Below are 20,994 nucleotides of genomic sequence, written 5' to 3' on the forward strand. Positions count from 1 at the left end.
AATAACATTTAAAAACATAATCTGGCCCAGCCGGCGTGGCTCAATGGTTGAGTGTCGACCTATGAACCAGCAGGTCACGGTTTGATTCCTGGTCAGGGCACATGCCTGGGTTGCGGGCTCCGTCCCCAGTGTGGGGTGTGCAGGAGGCACCCGATCAATGGTTTTCTCTCATCATTGATGTTTCTCCCTCTCCCTCTCCCTTTCTCCGAAATCAATAAAAATATATTAAAAACAAAAACGTATCCTGGACAACAATCTAATGCACAGCCTGTGGGAGAGGACATGAGCTAGACGGCCGGTCAGAAGACCGTGTGCTCTGGTGAGTGTAGAGGACGCAGTGCAGACGCCAGACACAGCACAGACAAGCCATGCAGACCCCAGAGTGAACGTGAGGTGCCTCCATGGACACGCCTGATGCCAACAATCACCGTGTACAGGAAGTGCACAATATTACACTGGAAAACAGCTTCAACCGCCCAGCCGGGTGGTGGCTCGGCTGGTGGGAGCACTGGTCCATGCACCAAAAACAGGCTGCAGGTTTGATTCCCAGGCAGGGCACATACCTAGGTTTCAGATTCGATCCCCAGTCAGGGTGCAAATGGGAGGCAACCAATCGATGTTTCTCCCTCCCTCTCGCTCTCCTCTCCCCTCTCTCTAAAATCAATAAAAATAAATAGAACCAAAAAAAAGCTTCAATTAACCAAAGAGACAAAAATTGAACTATGTAGCAAAATGCATACTTTCTACTATTTTAATTTTTAAAAGACTGTAATGTCATGGAGAAGACTAATATTTACCTGAAGGAGAAACTTCATTGAAGCTACTAAGACTCACATGGATTTCATAAAAACAATCAGGGCAAGAGAAATATAAAATACCTTTTAATAAGCTGACTGTTCTTGAAAAAGAGTCCCCTATACGCTTTTATTTTGAAATAAGAGTAACGATGGCGACCGAGAAGCCGGCAGTATCTCCGGGTAGGGCTGGAGGCCCATCTGCTTGTTGTCCTTCAGCTTCTGCACGATGACTCTGGCAAACTCCTCCCCCTGGATGTCAGTGGTGTCCAGTAACTGCCTGACTTTGGCGGTCCTCGTGGGTTTGGTGCTGATGAGCTCGTAGTCCTCCTTCATGATCAGGTCCCGGGACAGCAGGGCGTCCAGCGCCTGGTTGAGGCAGGCCTCGGTCATCTGGCTCACGACATCCTCCCTTTTGCTCTGGATCCACTGCTGGGCCACCCCAGGCTGCAATCGCTCTGCACAGAGCCGGGGGACAGGGAAAAGGTGAGGACAGACATGTGCAAGGAAGAAAACAAGATGAAAAAGAAATGAGGAGGCATAAAACCTGTCTTTACTGTGACTGTGCTAATAGGAAACCAGTACTTTGGGGAGATGCTGTTAATTTTCAGGAAACAGATATTTGAGTTATTTCTTCTCCTCCCTCCTGGGAAAGCACTCCTTTTTATCTGCTATAAATCATGGGGCAAAACCATTTTCTAGGTTTAAAAAAATGTGTAAAAGATACCTGCATGTTTGTTAGATAAACAAAAGCAACTTTGCCTTTAGTAACGTATTTGGTCACACCTGTGCCCAGCCGCCTTCCCCTCCCCAGACCTTGAGGGATCGGCCACTGAGCTGTGACCACACGCCCGCCCCTGAGCTGTGACCACGTGCCGGCCCCTGAGCTGTGACTGCACGGACCCTGAGCTGTGACCGTATGACCCTGAGCTGTGACCATGCGCCGGCCCCTGAGCTGTGACCGCATGGCCCCTGAGCTGTGACTGCAAGGCCCCTGAGCTGTGACCGCACGACCCTGAGCTGTGACTGCTCGGCCCCTGAGCTGTGACAGTGCGGCCCCTGAGCTGTGACCGCATGACCCTGAGCTGTGACCGCATGACCCTGAGCTGTGACCGCACGACCCTGAGCTGTGACCACGTGCTGGCCCCTGAACTGTGACCACAAGGCCCCTGAGCTGTGACCACACGGCCCCTGAGCTGTGACCGTGCGGCCCCTGAGCTGTGACCGCGTGGCCCCTGAGTTGTGACCGCACGGCCCCTGGTGCTGGGGCTGGAAGTGCTTCCCGACTTCAGAATGTCCGTGTTCCCCATACTGGGGGAGTGAAGACAGTAGCCCTGACGTGGCAGACCTACTGGGCAGAGTGGAGAGGTGTTTCGCAGCAGGAATTACCTGAGTTCCCCTCGGCGGAGAGGGGGTGTACTGCCAATGAGCGCAGGGCAGTCTCGTGGTCACAGATCAGGGCCGTCTGAGCCGCAGACACGTCATCCCAGCTGTGATTGGCCGGGCGGGGAAGCAGGGTGGAGAGGTCCGGGGTTCTTCCTGAAAGACAATGTTGCTACTGGGGGAGGATATCCTTAGTTCCTCCTGCAGCTCAGCTGTCAGCATGGGCCACACAGGGGAGGGCACGCAGTGTCCACTGCACTGCTGCTCGCGCTGCGTGTCCACCTGATTCTGCAAGTAACTGCTCTTAGACCAGGAGGGTCACACCGAATGTCCTGCCACACTCTCACTGTCTGTCTGTCCCATGTAAGCGACACATCATGGGATTTTACTTCTCCATGTCGCCCCTCCCTCCTCTGCGTCTCCGCACTTTGAATTGTCCTCTGACTCGGTGTGTGACGTGTTTCCTATGCTCTCCTTGGTTACCCTCGCCACCGCAGGCCTCAGCGGTCACCTCTTCCCAAGTCCGTGTAATTACCTTTTCTGACTTCATGGAACCTCGGTCTCACATTTTAAGCAGCCAACTGGACAGCACCCTCATGCATGCTGCTGAACACCTCGTTACAAAACATTAAAAACTTAACTGCTCACCTTAACTCCAAAACCCGTTTTAGTGACTAGCACCAATGCTCTCCCAGTTCCGGCTTCTCTGTCCCTCCTGCCAGTGAGCAGGGGCCTCACCCTATCGGAGACAACACACCCACCCCCTCCTGTGCTCTGGTCACGCCTCCTAGCCCCCCCGCTGTGGCTGTGCTGCAGCAACAGACCAAGTCTCCCTGCTGTTCCCCCACCTCGTCTCCTTGCTCTCCCCAAGTAGCCTGGAGTCCGGCCAGAACGACTCTTCCTAAAGCAAAGGATTTCATTCCGTCACTCCCTTGCTCAGAAGCGTGCAGTGGTGGCTCCCCACCCTGGTCGACCTCGCCACACCTGGCCTCCCTGTCCATACGCCCTGCCCTGCCGCTCGGCCTGGAATGCCCACCCAATACCCACCCTTTGTAACGACAGCTTCAGCCTCTGCCAGCAAGTTCTTCGTGATGGCAGAGCCAAGCAGAGCAACAGGAAAACACTGATCAAAACACCTGCTTCCAGCCGCGGACGTGCAGCTCCTGACCATGGATCCAGAGTCCCTCAGGCTGCTGTGAAGACGCCCTCCCCCAACCCACAGCTCTGTCACCTCCCCTGCACCCGCTGCGACCACACTGTGCACACGCAGACACACTGCTCCTCTTTCTCCCGAGAGACTGTCCGTATTTTCCTGTGCTGCCCCGCAGCATGCCTTTCACACGGGAGGGGTCTCTTGAACATCCCTGGACGCTGTACTGTCTGTCCTTTTGTGAACATGCGTCATGGATGCCAATGGGAGACACGTGCCACACAAACTGTGATTGTTTGCAAGAATATCAGCTTGAAAGAAAGTGGAAACTTGTAAGCCAAACCGACGACAAACCGTACGTACCGGACACAAGGCCATCGTGCTGAGGAGCGCTCAGGGATCTGGCGGCTCCGGGAGAACCGCTACTTTTATGACACTGAGAAGATCCACAGGATTCCTGAGGTGAACAGGGACACACGATTTAGGCTAAAGAAAAATCATTCAAAAGTTATACAGTTTTCATTTCTAAACAGTTCTTGCTTGTGGCTTATTATAAACAAAGAATCAAAACGACAGTTACACCTTACAAAGTAAAAAGCCACATATATCAAATAAACAAAAAACCTGATTTTTAAAATCAACTTAAATTGGGGGGGTGAATGATAACATATTAGAAATGATAACTTTTCCAGTATTTGCTTTATGATCTTAGAGGCTCTGTACAGTTGATGAGAAATTTGAAATCTGCAACTCTGGTTCCCTGCTGATGTAGAGCAGGTGCCTCCTCTTTCTGCCCAGGCCCGACCCCCATGGGGCCCACAAAAGTGGTGGAGTATGGATGCGCCTCCACCAGGCTTCCGCCCTCGGGCGCCGGGCTTTGCCGGTGCTATCTGTCCTTAATGTCTACAGTGTGCACGTGGCTCTGAGAGCGGAGACGGTGTGTACAGCAGATGGAAAGCCCATGTGCTGTGCTGTAGCATTCATTCTGAAGGCCTTTTCTGAGTCTGTAAAGTGGACATACGTTTTCTGAAGAGAAATGACCGAGATGCAGTGAGCCCGAGTGGATGCCCCTCAGGAGACCTTTCCTCGCACGCAGCCACGCAGTGGCACTCCCCTTCCGCTCCTCCCAGGAGAGGGAAGGACAGGCAGATGGACAGTGCAGAGCTCGGTCAGGATGGGCCCAGCACCACCAGAGCAACGTCCCCCATGCCGATCCATGGGGACACAGCGCGCCACACAGGCCACAGGGCTGGCTGGGCGAGGAGCAGGGGCTGGATGAGGGATTTCTAGCCAGGCACGGCCCTGGGCCGTGGGCGGATCCCAGCACCTCCCCAGGAGTTAGATTGGATGACTTTCCCAGATTCTCAGATTTTGAGTTTATCAACATAGTTTTGTTTACCTCTTGTGGACCGTGATTTAGAGAGAGGTTCAGAGATGCCTCTGATTTCTTGTCACATAAGTGGACAGCACTCAGAGCGCTCTGCACCTGGAGCGGACACATACATGTGCTTTAACTGGAGTAACAAATCACATGAGTAAAATTCTTTAACAAATCAGCTTATCCTAAATGGTGATCTTTGTTTTCAACAATTTCTTTATGAAAAATCTTATTAAATTTATATTCTATTCCTGGCCCCGCCGTGGGCTGGCTGTGTGGGTGCTGTGTCACTGACATCCACGCACCTCCGTGATCTTACCAGTGCGATGGCAACAAGATCCTGCCCTACGAGTTTCACAGTACTGATATAAGGATTAATATATATATATGTATATATATATATTTATTTTATTGATATCAGAGAGGAAGGGAGAGGGAGAGAGAGAAACATCAATGATGGAAGAGAATCACTGATTGGCTTCTTCCTACACACACCCTACTGGGGATCAAGCCTGGAACCAGGGCATGTGCCATGACCAGGAATTGAACCATGACCTCCTGGTTCATAGGTTGATGCTCAACCACTGAGACACACAGGCCACACAATATAAAAATTTTTTTAAAAAATTAAAGAATAACTATAACAACCCTAAGTGAAAACAATACAGTAAGTTAAAAACAATGATGAAAGTGATGCTATTATGAAATGACTAGAGGCCCAGTGCACAAAATTCATGTACTGGGGAGGGGGGGTCCCCTCAGCCCAGCCTGTGCCCTCTTGCAGTCCGGAAGCCCTTGGGGGATGTCTGACTGATGGCTTAGGCCCGCTCAGTCAGACATCCTTAGTGATGCCGTGGAGGCGGGAGAAGGCTCCCACCGCCACCGTTGCGCTTGCCAGCCATGAGCCTGGCTGCTGGTTGAGTGGCGTTCCCCCTGTTGGAGCACACTGACCACCAGGGGGCAGCTCCTTCATTAAGCATCTGCCCCCTGGTGATCAGTGTGCGTCATAGTGACCGGTCATTCCTACCGTTCGGTCAATGTGCATATTAGCCTTTTATTATATAGGATATTCAAGTATTTAAAATTATATAACTTATATTACTTTATTTAAAAAGCCAGAACTTCTAAAAATTAACAGTTTTAAATATAGATCCTAATATAAGTTGTTTGTGGACAAAGGAACTGGAATGGTTCTTTTCTACTTTAAAACCAAGAAAGCAGATCCTTCTGTACACCTTGCTTAGAAGAAGAGAAAGTTATGAGGAAAGAAAAGAGAACTGAAAAGATAAAGCAAAAAGAAATGCTATTGAAGTTTGTATCTACTAAGAAGTGGATAAGATGGAATGTTCTGGAAAACACTGTACCTACTCAGAAGTGGATAAGTCAGTAAAAAGTTATCAAAAGGATTAACACAGTTTCTCGTTAGTTATTTCCCTAAAGTCTTCAGAGTAATAGATATCTGGGTTCTTACACTTCTCTTTGTCCAGTGTTCTCGGGCTTTTCTGTGATTTATAGTAAGTTAAGCTGTTAGTGCCTTAAAACACTCAGGCACTAACTAGTATTGTCCCCATCAATTCTTAGTTTGGTTAAGGGAAGCCATTTCCTTTATGCGTGTCCCTTCTACATCAGAGGCTGTGTCAATCAATCCTGCAAACTGGATCATATTTCAAAGGCAACATAAGGAAACCCAACAAGTGCTAAACTATGCTTACTCTGCCCCCGAAAAGACTACAGTGGCTTTTGAACAACTTTAATGTTGAGAAAACCCTGCAGTGTTGGGTCCCTTCAGTTCTTCTGATCTGCAAGAGCCAGGAAGACAACTGTCCTAGATCCACATCAACAGAGACTGGTCTACGCAACATCAAGTGAGTAGGATAACAAAATCAAAAAGCAATTTAAAAAATAAACATTTTGTGTATTAATCCTCAAATAATACACAAAATAAAATACACTTAATAAAAATCCTACAGTTTAACTTACCATAAATCACAGAAAAGCCCGAGAACACTGGACAAAGAGAAGTGTAAGAACCCAGATATCTATTACTCTGAAGACTTTAGGGAAATAACGTGTGGATTAAAAAGTTGATTTACGGAATTCATTGTACACACTGGCATTCATGACACTTTTTTTTCCTTCTTTCTTATTTCTTTTCTTTCCTTTCTTTTTTTTCTTTATTGTTGAAAGTATTACAGATGCCCACTTTGTTGGTTTTAAAAATATATATATCTTTATTGATTTCAGAGAGGAAGGGAGAGGGAGAGATAGAAACATCAATGATGAGAGGGAATCATTGATCGGCTGCCTCCTACACACCCCACACTGGGGATCCAGTCCGCAACCCAGGCATGTGCCCTGACTGGGAATCAAACTGTTACTTCCTGGTTCATAGGTGATGCTCAACCCGAGTCACTTGGCTGGGCATGTTTGTTTTTTTCATTGAACCCCTCCACCCCGCACCTGCCCCTCCCAGGCCTTCACCACTCTATTGTCTGTGTCCATATTTGCATATAAGTTCCCTGGTTAATCACTCCCCACCTACTCACCCACCCCCACCTTCCCTCTGGAATTCACCAGTCTGTTCCATGCTTCCATGTCTCTGGATCTATTTTGTTCATCAGTTTATTTTGTTCATAAGATTCCACATATGAGTGAGATCATGTGATACTTATCTTTCTCTAACATTTCACTTAGTATAATACTCTCCAGGCCCATCCTTAAAAGATAAGAGTTCTTTCTTTTTTACAGCTGCATAGTATTCCATGGTGTAAATTACCACTGCTTTTTTATCCATTCATCTGCTGATGGGCACTTGGGCTGTTTCCAAATCTTAGCTATTGTAGTTGCACTGCTATGAACATAGTGGTGCATACATTCTTTCTGATTGGTGTTTCTGGTTTCTTAGGATATATTCCTAGAAGTGGGATCACGGGGTCAAATGGCAGTTCCATTTTTAAGTTTTTGAGGAGACTCCATACTGTTCTCCACAGTGGCTGCACCAGTCTGCATTCCCACCAGCAGTGCACGAGGGTTCCCTTTTCTCTACATCCTCGCCAGCACTTGTCATCTGTTGATGGCAGCCATTCTGACAGGTGTGAGGTGGTATCTCATTGTTTTTTAAATTTGCATCTCTCTGATGATCAGTGACTTTGAGCATTTTTTTCACATGTCTCTTGGCCATTTGTGTGTCCACTTTGGAGAAGTGTCATGACACATTTTATATTAAAATGTAACATATAGGAGTTCTGGAAATGCCTGGAATCTGGAGATGGCCATCTGAATGGCATGGAAAAGCCTTTCAGTGACAGAAGAAGAGCATTTATAACCTCTCATAAACGCTCCGCCCCAATACTATAGCCCATACTTGTGAAAAGTACACAGGTAAGAATTACAAACTAAATCGAATGTCTCCGTGACTAACATATAGTTGTTTAAAGTCTGATTTCCAGCATTTCATTTAGCAATTATTTACCTTTGTTTTCTTTAGTTGCAAAACAGCTTCAAGAAAACTTATCTCTTCATATGTTCTCAGGACTGGCTCAAGTTCTATTAAACATTCTAAATAAGAAGAAAATTAGAGTTCAGATTGCATCTAGTCATTAAATTGAATAATATAAATGCTAATATTTAACTGATAAGGCCCTACGTCAATTTTTCCCACGAATGAAAACTGTCTTAACAGACTTTATTACAGGCATAAAGATATCATATATACACCATAAACAATGGTAAACTTAAATGGATTAAACTTAAATATAAGACCTAGAACAATAAAACTCCTAGAAAAAAAGGCAATAAACTCCTTGATATCAGTCTTAGCAATATCTTTTTAATATTCAGATTTTCCTAAAGAAGCAGCATCTAGCCCAGGGGTGGGCAAACTTTTTGACTCGAGGGCCACAATGGGTTCTTAAACTGGACCGGAGGGCCGGAACAAAAGTATGGATGGAGTGTTTGTGTGAACTAATATAAATTCAAAGTAAACATCATTACATAAAAGGGTATGGTCTTTTTTTTTTTTTTAGTTTTATTCATTTCAAATGGGCCGGATCCGGCCTGCAGGCCGTAGTTTGCCCACGGCTGATATAGCCTCAGCATGCCCCATACCTCTCTCTAAAAGGCCCCAGGCCAAGCATGTCTCCTCAGACAAGGCCAACAAAAACAAAAATAAACAAGTGGGACTACATAAACAGAAAAGTTTTTGCACAGCAAAGGAAACCATCAACAAAATGAAAAGACAACCTACTCAATGGGAGAAGATTATTTGCAAATAATCTATCCAATAAGGGGTTAATATCCAAAATATATAAGGAACACACACAACTTAACACAATCTAACTGAAAAATGGGCAGAGACCCTGAACAGACATTTCTCCAAAGAGGACATACAGATGACAAATAGATACATGAAAAGATCCTTAGCATCACTAATCACCATGGAAATGCAAATTAAAACCACAATGAGGCATCACCTCACACCTACCAATGTTGATCATCAATAATCAACAAATAGCAAAAAAGAAAAAGAAAAAAATCAACATATAGGAAGTGTTGGTCAGGATGTGGAGAAAAGGGAACCCTTGTGCACTGTTGGTGGGACTGTAAATTGGTGCAGCCCTGTGGAAAGCAGTATGAAGGTTCCTCAAAAAATTAAAAATGGAACTTCCATATGACTCTGCAATCCCACTTCTGATATTTATCCAAAGAAAACAAAAACACAAATTTGAAAAGATATGTGCACTTCTGTGTTCATTGCAACATTATTTACAACAGCCAAGACATGGATGCAACCTAGGTGTCCACTGACAGACGAAGGGATCAAGCTGCGGTACAGTGCACAATGGAAAGCATATACTGAGCCATACAAAGTAATGCCATCTTGCCATCTGAGATCACATGGATGGACTAGAGGGTCTTATGCTGAGTGAAATAGGTAGGACGGAGAAAGACAAATGCCATATGATTTCACTTATATGGGGAATCCAGAAACAAAACAGAAACAGACTCAGAGAACAAACGGATGGTTGCGAAAGGGGAGGGGAGTAGGGAGATGGAAAAAATAAGATAGGCATCTAGATCAATGGAACAGAATCAGAACTGAGAGTCTAAAGTTAAATCCTTCCAATTGTGGTCAACTGCTTTTTGACAAAATTGAAAAGGACATTTAACGGGGACAGGATCGTCATTCCAACCAGTGGCGCTGGGACAGTCGGAGAGCCACAGGGACACAGATAAACTTACTCTTACCCACAACAAATGTGGACTTAACCTGAAACAGACATGCACCTAAGTGGAATATAGGAGAGTCTTCATGACCTTGGGCTAGGCACAGAATTCTTAGCTATGACCTAAAAACAGGGTCCACACAAAACTGGCAAATGAACTTCAAAATATTGAAAACTTTTATTCTTCAAGAGACACTATTAAGAGAAATGAAATTCTGGCCACAGACTGACAGACCATGTCTGCATGTCACGTGTCTGCTGAAGGACTTGCGTCTAGAATATACAAAGAACGCTGGGTGGCTTAATCAGACAAATGACCCAATTTAAAATGGGCAAAAAATTAAATTTCACCGAAGGGGAGATACAAATGAGTAAAAAGCACATGAAAATAGGTTTAACATCATCAGTCATTAGGACATGCAAATTAAAACGACAATGAGATAGCACTCCATACCCACGAAAAGAACTGCAATTAAAGCGCAGACAGCAGCAAGTGCTGACAGCAATGCAGACACAACCTCAAGCCCTCCCGCTGCTGATGGGAACACAAATGATGCAGCCACTGTGAAAGTTTGGCAGTTTTTTTAAAAAATGGCAGATACATTTATCATAAACTGAGCAATTTCACTCATAGTTACTGAGAGAAATGGAAACACATTCACACAGATGGGCAGGTGAGCAGTCACAGCAGCAATGTTCCCAGCGGCCCACGTGTGGGAACACTCAGAATTACCATCATCACTAGGAGAAAATGAGCCTGCTGCTCGAGGGAGAGGCCAGCGCTCCAGGTAGAAAACTGAGCGTCACACAGAGGTGGTGGACAGGGCCACGGCGGGAAGTGTCACTCACACAGAGGTGATGGACAGGGCCACGGCGGGAAGTGTCACTCACACAGAGGTGGTGGACAGGGCCATGGCGGGAAGTGTCCCTCACACAGAGGTGGTGGACAGGGCCACGGCGGGAAGTGTCACTCACACAGAGGTGGTGGACAGGGCCACAGCAGGCCTACCACACTGGGAAGAGTATGGTGCAAGGAGACGAGGACCTGGAGGGGGCTGAGGCTCTGACAGTTAGAAGTTGAGGGAGGAAGAGAATCGATGGAGGAAGAGATGTATTCTTTTGTGTCTTGAAACCACCAGAGGGAAAGTTTCAAGGAGATTTTCACTTTGGAGAAGAGAAGACATCAGGATGATCATCTAAGATAGCAACTCTCCAGCCTTTAGGGCTCAGGACTCTTCAAAATTACCCAGCACCCCAAGTGCTTCTGTACATGTGGCCATGTCTCCTGATATTTAGTATATGAGAAATTAAAACAGAAAAGCTTAAAACAAGAGTATATGAGAACACATTGCGTTATCTGTGAGAGCAATGATATCATCATGCCTGTTTAGCTTCTGCAAATCCACTCTTGAAGGATGAGTAAAAGGGAAGCGTGTCCCTGTATTTATTATTTCGAAAACAGTGTTGGTTCTGAGAACCGAGTCTCCGGGAGCAGCCCCTGGAGCCCCGCCCCTGAAGACAGCGGGTGCCTCAGAGGGAAAGTTCAGATCTTTCAGAAGCAGTTTTAGTGCCCAGTTTGGGTCACTGATTGAAAGAGAAACCAGGGCCCTGGCTGATTTGGCTCAGTGGATAGAGTGTCAGCCTGCACACCGAAGGGTCCCGGGTTCGATCCTGGTTAAGGGCACGTACCCCGGTTACAGGCTCCTCCCTGGTCTGGGCCCTGGTCAGGTGCATGCAGGAGGCAACCAATTGACGTGTTTCTCTCACATCGATATTTCTGTCTTTCTCTCTTCCACTCTCTAAAAATCAATGGGAAAATATCCTTGGTAAGGATTAAAACAATGAAATAAAATAAAATAAAATAAAGAGAAACCAGGGACTTCCACTTGGCCAAGATGGAGTAATAGGGACCGATTTACCCTCCTGCTTGAAAAAACCAAAAAGGCCAGACAAAATGTATGAAAGAGTGGGTTTTTAAAAAATACATATTTTTTTTTATTTCAGAGAGGAAGGAAAAGGGAGAGAGATAGAAACACCAATGATCGGAATCATTGGTTGGCTGCCTCCTGTACACCCTCTACCAGGGATCGAGCCCACAACCTGGACATGTGCCCTGACCGGGAATCGAACCATGACCTCCTGGCTCATGGCTTGACGCTCAACCACTGAGCCTCACCGGCCGGGTGAAAGAGTGGTTTTTAAGACAGCAGCTATCGGGCAACAAAGGACAATGATCGGAGAGGAGAAACAGAGAAACAGATGAGGGAGCCTTAGCACTGCAGGCTTACTGCCTTGAGAGAGGGACCTGAGTGAGGTGAAGCCTGGGGACCAGGCAGACAGTTCATAGGCAGAGAGGAAAAGCACACAGAAGGCCAGAGATGCTCAAGGGCTCCTCCAGGGGCCAGAGCCCTGACCCATGAGGGTGCGGGAGTCAGTTAGCTGTCGCCCCAGGCTTCAGGGAGCAACAGGAAACCCAGGAAGTGCATAGGGAAGTGGGCACTGCCTGGTGCATGATCTGCAGAAGAGCCAGGGCTTTCAGGAAACAGAGAAGTAACTACTTCGGCAAGGCACTGGGGACAAAGGAGGTATGTGTCCTCCCACACAGCTGTGGGAAATAAGAGATACAATGTCAGCCCATTATTTTAGCAGCTTTTGATGTTTTACTATAATGCTGATGAGCACTGGACATAAGTTTTGAATGGAAAATAGACTTCATTGCTTATTTGGAATGAATATGCCAAGTGCGTGGCTTGTCTTTTTACTTTTTATAAATCTTTGAAATGTAAAAATTTTCAATTTCTGGGAAGGCCAAGTCTCAGTTCTTCTATGGATCTTGCCTGGGTCTCACCCTAGAGCTCCGCCTCGAGGTCTTGCAGGGGTCAGGCAGGCTTCCTCCTGTGTCTGCAATGCCTGAGGTCCGCTCTGCCTCCCAGGCGGATCTCAACTGGCCTCATTTCCTGTCTGGTCTCCTGGCTGGTCTCTGCCTCAGGCCACACAGCAGCAGGAGTGACTTCTAAACTCACAGTGGATCAGCTCGGTCCCATGAGACACACCTCCATGGCTCCCCACTTCCTGGGAACAACAGCCAACCCTTCATGACAGAGGCAGCCTCTCCTCCCTTTTCCACGCGCATCCCGTTACTCCCTTCCGTGCTCACGTCTGCCAGCCCCAGGCCTTCCTTTGTTCCTCCAGGACACGGACCTCCTCTCCAGCGCTCAGCCTGGCTGTGTCCTCTGCCTGAGACACCCTGCCTTCAGCTTTAAGACGTTGCCTCCTCTTCAAGCTTTGAATTTCACTTCTCACACTTGTTCCCCAATAAAGGGCTTTCGTTCCCTCCCTCAGCTACTGTCCCTGCTCACTGCCTTACAGGACTGGAACCATGTCTGGCTTGGTTATTTATTTATTTATTTATTTACTTCTCTGCTTTCAAGTGGATGTGAGCTCCAGGGACTGAGCGACTTCGTCATGGTCACTACTCTGTTCCCTGAGCGCCACCTCAGCGCGTGGCACCAGGCAGGCGCGCAGGAGCTATCTGAGGCTTCAGGAATGGATTATTACCCTTTCAGAGTTCTCTTTTCTATTAGGAGTCTCAGTTCCACTCTAGAAGCAGTGACCCTTTTATAAATGCTGTGAATAACAAGAGGGGAGAAAATAAAAACAGTAACTTTGAGCTTGCCATCTAACTTGTATAACTTTCCAAGGAACATTTATTCACAGTATCTGAACTGCTTGTAACTCAGGGTGTGACTCACTGAGGAAGGATGGCCGTTCATCCGGGTTCTGTGCCCATCCGCCTTCGATGAGTGAGACCATCCGAGCTCGATGAGGGGTACCAGGTGGCAGGCTCTCTTCACTGGTGTCGGGTCGGTGTCCTTGTGACACACTGTACATAATTTGCAAAGGGTTGGTGACATCTATCGAAACAAATATACGTCATTCATTAGAGACTTTTTATGATCCAGTATGCTAAATGCATTCTAAAGCCAACCAAGTGAAAATGAGGGACTCTTAAAAGTCTTAGGACTAATTCACTGCCCTTTCTGCTAAAGCAACAGGTGCATCCCAGCCATTGCGGGCTTGCCTGGCTCCTCCAAGGAGTGTAAAGCATTGCTGCACTGCGCTGGGCGTGGGACTGATCTGGGCAATAGGCCGTGAGTAGTGCTGAGCTGAGCTCAACTTATTAGGCCCGGGAAGGGCTACAGCAAGCATGTCAAACTCATGGCCTGCAGGCCACATGCGGCCCACAATGAATATTTTTGCAGCTCAGTCAACACAACGGTATGCAAGAAACGTTTTAATAACTTAATTTTTACAATATCCTGTTATACATAATCTATAATAATAAGAGTGTAATATGCAAATCGACTGAACAACCGAACAACAGAACGACCATTCTGACTACCTTCCGGGCGATCACGCTATGACACGCACTGGTGCCAAGCCAGCCAAGGCAGGTGCAATGCAATTGGTTGGGGGCCCCACCATCACCCCACAATTGCCCCACAGGAGGAGGCCCAGGCCACCCTCTGCACAGTGATCAGTCCTGGAACCCTGGCCAGGTGGGCGGGGCCTCCCGGCTGGCGCTCTGTGGCAGGTGAGCAGGGCCGGCCAGTGATCACCCTGCAGAGGGAGGCCCAGGGCAGCCAAGGGATCGCACCTCATGCCTGTCGCCTGCAGAGGGAGGCAACCGGTGGCGGGGGTGGGGCAGCACCACAGCGGTGGGGGCGGGGCCAGCTGCCGTAGCCAGGGAAAGGAAAGCCCCGAAAGGCCCTGTACACTGGTGAGGCCTAGGGACCCTACCTGAGGGGTCAGGGATTGCAAGAGGGCGCAGGCTGAGCTGAGGGACAACCCCCCCCTTCCCATGCACGAATTTCGTGCAACGGGTCTCTACTTATTAATAACAAACTACAACGTTTGCTATAATCGTGTTGCATTCATTTCCCTTATGCACCCAATGTGCAGGTGCACCATTTCTCTCCACTAATACTGGCAGCGAATATTTTAGCAGCGGATTGCCACGTCATTAGTCTTGGACTGACTTGTTTGGTGTGCACAACAGGAAACATTTCGCTTTTGGAGAACAAGAAAAATAGGTTTATTTGTGTTACGCTTATTAATTTGTGTAGTTATTCAGTGTCTGGTAAGTTAATGTTCAAGAAAATATTCATTTTATTAAAATGTTCTATTATTTTATGTGAACGATGACTCATTTATTTCAGCCCTTTGTATTCAGCATGTCTCTATTGAAATAAACTATATTTCTATGAAAATTGAAGCTTTTGTTTTTTGCGGCCCACATAAACTTAACCCTTGTTCATTTGGCCCATGTTAGCCTTTTGAGTTTGACATGCTTGGGCTACAGCAACTAGCATCCAATGTAACTGAGAAATACTGTTTTGTTTTGTAAGCTGCTGAGACCCTGAGGTTGTCTGCTGTACAGCAAGTGACTTATATAAACCTCGAAATAAGAAATGGCCCCAGCTGGCAGCTCAATGGTTAGAGCATCAGCTATTTCACCAAGGGGTCGTGGGTTTTTAAAAATATATATTTTTTCATTTATTTCAGAGAGGAAGGGAGAGGGAGAGAGAGAGAGATGGAAACTTCAATGATTAGAGAAAATCATTGATCGGCTGCCTCCTGCACACACCACACTGAGGATCAAGCCCACAACCCCGGCATGTGCTTTGACAAGGAAATGAACTGTGACGTCCTGGTCATAGCTCAACCACTGAACCACGCCAGCCAGGCGGGGTCACAGGTTTGATTCCAGGTCAAGGGCATGTGTCTGGGTTGTGGGTTTGCTCCCTATTGCCAGTCAGGGCTCATATGGGCAACCAATCAATGAGTCGCTCTCACATTGATGTTTCTGTCTCTCTACCTCTCCCCCGCCCTCCTTCCTTTCCTCTCTCTGAAAAAGCAATGGAAAAAATATGCTCTCATGAAGGTTAACAAAAAAAAAACATTAAGAAATAATATTTTCAGAAACTTTAAGAATTATTCTTTAGTGTTTTCTAGTCTTTATATGGGACACTAATTAATTTTTCATATGAACAGTTTTATAGCTGGAATGAATCTTAGGAATAGGAATTAAAAATCCTCGTTTTATAGAGAACAAACTGAAGACTCAAGAAATTTAATAGCTTGATGATAGAACTAATTTCTGTCAGAGCAAGAATGAGAATCTAATTTTCCTGATCCTGAATCTAGTATGCTTCTCAGTGTACAATGGATTCACGGTGAGTTGTTATGCCTTTTTTAGTGTGTTTTCCACAAAATGATTGGTGGGCAGATTTAATGTAGATGAGTCATAGACATTCTGCATGTGGCCCAGCAGCAGGACATCACTGAGGAGGAGGTCAGGGCAACTCACCCTCAAAAGGCTGTTTTCTGGATAAGACTTCCCACATGATGACTGCATAGCTGTTGAATGTAAAATGTACACAGTAGATTACAAACCAGCCCTGCGTGGTAAACTGTAACACCAAATCCAAAAGCTGACTGTGGAGATACTGTTTTTGAAAGTGATAAGGTAGTGAGCTGCTGTATTAAGAATCAGCATATACAACCAAGATGGTGATTATTCAGCTTGTTTTGAAAGGGAATTAATCTTGCCCTGGCCGGTTTGGCTCAGTGGATAGAGGATTGGCCTGTGGACCAAAGGGTGCTGGGTTCGATTCCGGTCAAGGGCACGTACCTCGATTGCAGGCTCCTCCCCGGCAGGCCCTGGGTGGGGCTTGTGCAGGAGGCAACCAATTGATGTATTTCTCTCACATCGATATTTCTCCCTGTCTTTCCCTCTCTCTTCCACTCTCCCTAAAAACCAATGGAAAAATATCCTTGGGTGTGGATTTAAAAAAAGAAAGGGAATTAATCTTAATTTGAAAAATTAGGAAATTACTGTTATAAAAACTTGAAGTTATATGTAAAAATAATTTAAGAATCATTTAATAATCATTCTTTAACACCTAGATAAGCTATACCCTCTAATTATAGGATTTTATTATTCACACAAAATAGAGAGCAATAAAAAAGGCTGTCCTTTTTTCATGAACTTTGTTCTGCTTTCTTGGGTAGTCCCCTCCCCCACCTACATCAAAGTCACATGCGATAAAACCCTGGAGCACGTATGTAATAAAAGCCTAAGTGACCATTACAGTGGAACAACCAGAACAACCAGTCGCTATGATGCACACTGACCACCAGGGGGCAGACACTCAATGCAGGAGCTGCCCCTTGGTAGTCGGTGTGCTCCCACAGGGGGAGCGCTGCTCAGCCAGAAGCTGGGCTCACGGCTGGCAAGCAGTGGTGGTAATCTCTCCTGCCTCCGTGGCAGCGCTAAGGAGCAGCGAGCTGAGCAGTAAGGAACAGCGAGTAGACGGGTGGTAAGTAGCGAGGGGTCCCGGACTGCAAGAGGGATGTCTGCCTGCTGGCTTAGGCGGGCCTAAGCTGGCACGCGGACATCCCCCGAGGGGTCCTGGGCTACAAGAGGGTGCAGGCCAGGCTGAGGGACACCCCCCGCCCAGTGCACGAATTTCATGAACTGGGCCTCTAGTTACATTATAAATTGACAGGACAATAGATGTGCTTCAAAATGTTTTCAAGGATCTAAATGTGGCTTAAAGCAAGGCATCTTTAAATTCAGAAATACTAGTCACTGTGGGCTCTACTTTATTTTCCCACATGTAGGAAAGAATAAAAATCACACTTTAAAATGCAGCTTCAAAATGCTGACTGATTGCTCTGGCTCTCAGAGCGGTGAGCTCTGAGCAAGCAGCAGCTGCACCTGTATATGTCATGCTTGACGCTGGCCCTCGCCTTCTGCCCCGGCTCGTAGTTCTCAGGCGGCATGTAGATGATGGTCCCGCCTTCCGGGGCAGCCTTACTATTCCGCGACTGTGACAGGGACATCATGCGCCACTTCGATAAACCAAAATCTGCGATCTGTGAGGGAAAAGAATGAGTGATCGAATTTAAAAATTTTCTCTTTAAACAATATTACATATATTGTTTTATTTCTACATACTCCACCAGGTTCTTGGATTCCATAGTGCTGAGCCCAATCACGCTAGAAGCAGTACACCTGAGTGAAGTTTAGCACAGTATTACAGATTTCAAAAGGGAGGCTTCTAGAAAAGGAAGGGGAGTATTTTACCTGTATTCTGAGTGAGTGTACACAGTGACAAGCAGCTTCATACACGTGCTTTTCAAATCCACCTGCAGCTCACAGAGCGAACCTACTCATCACATGGGAGTGTCACTCAAGCTGTTATCACTCAGGCTTATATGTTGTTATTTATAATGTTCTAAAAATAGCATCCTTGCATTTTGAAAAAAGCAGAATCCCTACAGTGTACAGTTCATTATTCTATGACTTATGCCTACTCTCAAATGAACCACGTCTGTGGGCAGCAGTATCGTTAGCACATAAAACATTATGTCCACGCCAAGGAGCACCTCAAGAATCGCCACTGACAGAGCCCGTGCTTCTGACTGTCCTTCAGTTTTATGCTGCTTGTAAATCTCCTGCATGTGTCACACTATATCTGACAACTAAGTATTTAAAAGGTACCTTATTTTTTAAAAATGGAAGACAAACGATAAGAACAGAAACAAGTTCAGTGAGTGAGAAGCTGTGGCCTTGCAGCATCGCTGTGGGTCTTCAGACCCGACGCTGCGGAGCTCCCAGGAGCAGTGGGCAGCTCCAGCCAGGACTCTACTGCGCTTGCTGTTTAACGCCTATGTTTTCACCAGTTTTAACAGAAGAAATCATTTGTTCAGTGTGTAGATGAATTTGAGATAAAATATGGTCCCACTCCAAAGAGGGAGGGTTGGACAAGAGCAAGTGTTAAAATTTCTCTGAGCCTCAGATGACCCATCTGTAAACTGGAAGGAATAACTGTAGAGCAGTGGTTCTCAACCTTCTGGCCCTTTAAATACAGTTCCTCATGTTGTGACCCAACCATAAAATTATTTTTGTTGCTATTTCATAACTGTAATGTTGCTACTGTTATGAATCATAATGTAAATATCTGATATGCAGGATGGTCTTAGGCGACCCCTGTGAAAGGGTCGTTCGACCGCCAAAGGGGTCGCGACCCACAGGTTGAGAACCACTGCTGTAGAGCATGGGGTTGTACTGAGGAAACTGAACGGGCTGAATAGGTACTGCTGCTGTGCTCATCACAGGAATCCATCTCTAAAGGTTGCTCTTGTTCACACAGTACCACCAATCACAGAGCCAGGCTAAGGCTCTGAGTGTGAGGGCTCCAGGGAGCACACATCCACTCCATCCCACTTGGTACTGAAACTGTTCCTCCCTCCACCTCTGAAAGCAAAACACTACTCCCGGCGCACGTCTGCCAGGATAAGAAGCATTTCTATGACCAGTACAGTTTAGCCTTGTGCAGAGAGAAAAGTGCTTAAAAAAGCTAGGGTGTAGCCTCATTTATACCTGAGCCCTAATTTGCAAACTGGTCTCCGTGTTGGCTTGGGTGGGATGGGAGCAAGCACAGCCTGAGCTTGCTTCCCATTGCTCCTCTACTTCACACACGGCCTCATCTTTTCCGCCCCCCCCCCCCGCCCCCGGCCTGGAGACGTGCCAGGATTCTTGCTCCTCGCTGATGAGACTGGCTTTCACACGGGACCAGGTGTCTCCCCTTCCTGTCACACAGCGTCTCAGATGAAAGGCAAGGCTCGTAGGCTGGGTCTCCAGCAGAAGGAAAAGGGGGAGCATGTGTTGGGAGGAATGCAGCTCTGCGAGGCCTGAGAACCCCTCCCTCAGCCATGCAGACAGAGCAGCAGGATCCCCCTACACAGGATCTCCACATGCATTTCCAAGCTAAAGGTATTCTTCTCAAACTAGAGAACGTTAAAATACACTACTCGTGACTATCAGCCACAACCCTGCCAGCCTACTGCATCAGCTCCCTCCACTCACACATTCTGTCCTTCTGTGCAAGGAAAACAAGCTGTGAGGAAGCTCCTGAGTGCTCTGGCTCCGGGGAGAGCAGAAAGAACCGCAGACACACACACTTTCTTTTCAAAGATGCCTGTCACTGCTTCATTTGTATCTAAGACGCCCTAATGGACACCTGACCAACAGATAACCAAATGGAATGTATACTTTTTAAAGTAGAAAAGTCTCAATTGAGCTTAAATAGTAGTAAACATTTTTGTTTTCTTTTAAAAAATATTTATTGTTGAGAGTATTACAGATGTCCCCCTCCCCCCAGCTCCCACCCCGCCCCTTCACCACCTTACAGTCTTTGTCCACAGGTAAGATCTTTGGTTAATCTCTTCCTAACCCCCTCCCCACTTCCCTCTGAGATTCGTCAATCTGTTTCATGCTTCTGCTTCTATTTTATTCACTGGTTTATTTTGTGCATTAGATTTCCTATTCGTTTATTTTGATTTTTAGAGTTAATTGTTGATAGGTATTTGTTGTCATTTTATTTTTCATATTTTTTTGTCTCTTCTTTTTCTTAAAGAGTGTCCAACATTTCATGTAGTACTGGTTTGGTGGTAATGAATTCCTTTAGCTTTTTCTTGTTTGTGAAGCTCTTTATTTGACCCTCAATTCTAAATGAGAGCTTTCCTGGGTAATCTTGGTTGTAGGTTCTTACTATTCATCACTTTGACTATTTCTTACCACTCCCTCTGGCCTGCAAAGTTTCTGACGGACAGTCATATGGGCACTCCCTTATAGGCAACTAATTGCTTTTCTCTTGATGCTTTTAAGATTCTCTCTTTGTCTTTAACCCTTGGCATTTTAATTATGATGTGTCTTGGTGTGGGCCTCTTTGGGTTCCTCTTGTTTGGGGTTCTCTGTGCTTCCTGGACTTGTAAGTTTATTTCTTTCACCAGGTAGGGGAAGTTTTCTGTCATTATTTCTTCAAATAGGTTTTCAATATCTTGCTTTCTCTCTTCTCCTTCTGGCACTGCCATAATGCAAATATTGGTACCCTTGAAGTTGTCTTCTGGCACTGCAAATATTGGTACCCTTGAAGTTGTCCCAGAGGCTCCTTACACTATCTTCATATTTTTGGATTTTTTTTTTTTTTTTTA

The 20,994-nt window shown here is 46.3% G+C and overlaps 1 protein-coding gene across 1 annotated transcript in view; it reads right to left on the reverse strand.

Moving 5' to 3' along the window:
• Positions 1–860: 860 nt before the first annotated feature.
• Positions 861–20,994, reverse strand: part of RIPK2 (receptor-interacting serine-threonine kinase 2) — a 46,658-nt gene continuing 26,524 nt past the window's right edge. Inside the window, exons 5-12 of the mRNA XM_014528435.1 lie at positions 17,714–17,871; positions 16,301–16,350; positions 13,683–13,844; positions 8,178–8,263; positions 4,727–4,813; positions 3,691–3,784; positions 2,184–2,333; positions 861–1,252 (exon numbers count right to left, since the gene is read on the reverse strand). Coding sequence (XP_014383921.1) covers positions 915–1,252; positions 2,184–2,333; positions 3,691–3,784; positions 4,727–4,813; positions 8,178–8,263; positions 13,683–13,844; positions 16,301–16,350; positions 17,714–17,871 — 1,125 coding nt within the window. The 3' untranslated portion in view covers positions 861–914. The remainder of the gene's footprint in view (positions 1,253–2,183; positions 2,334–3,690; positions 3,785–4,726; positions 4,814–8,177; positions 8,264–13,682; positions 13,845–16,300; positions 16,351–17,713; positions 17,872–20,994) is intronic.

This window comes from Myotis brandtii, unplaced genomic scaffold, assembly GCF_000412655.1.
Source record: "Myotis brandtii unplaced genomic scaffold, ASM41265v1 scaffold634, whole genome shotgun sequence".
In the NCBI taxonomy this organism is placed as follows: domain Eukaryota; kingdom Metazoa; phylum Chordata; class Mammalia; order Chiroptera; family Vespertilionidae; genus Myotis; species Myotis brandtii.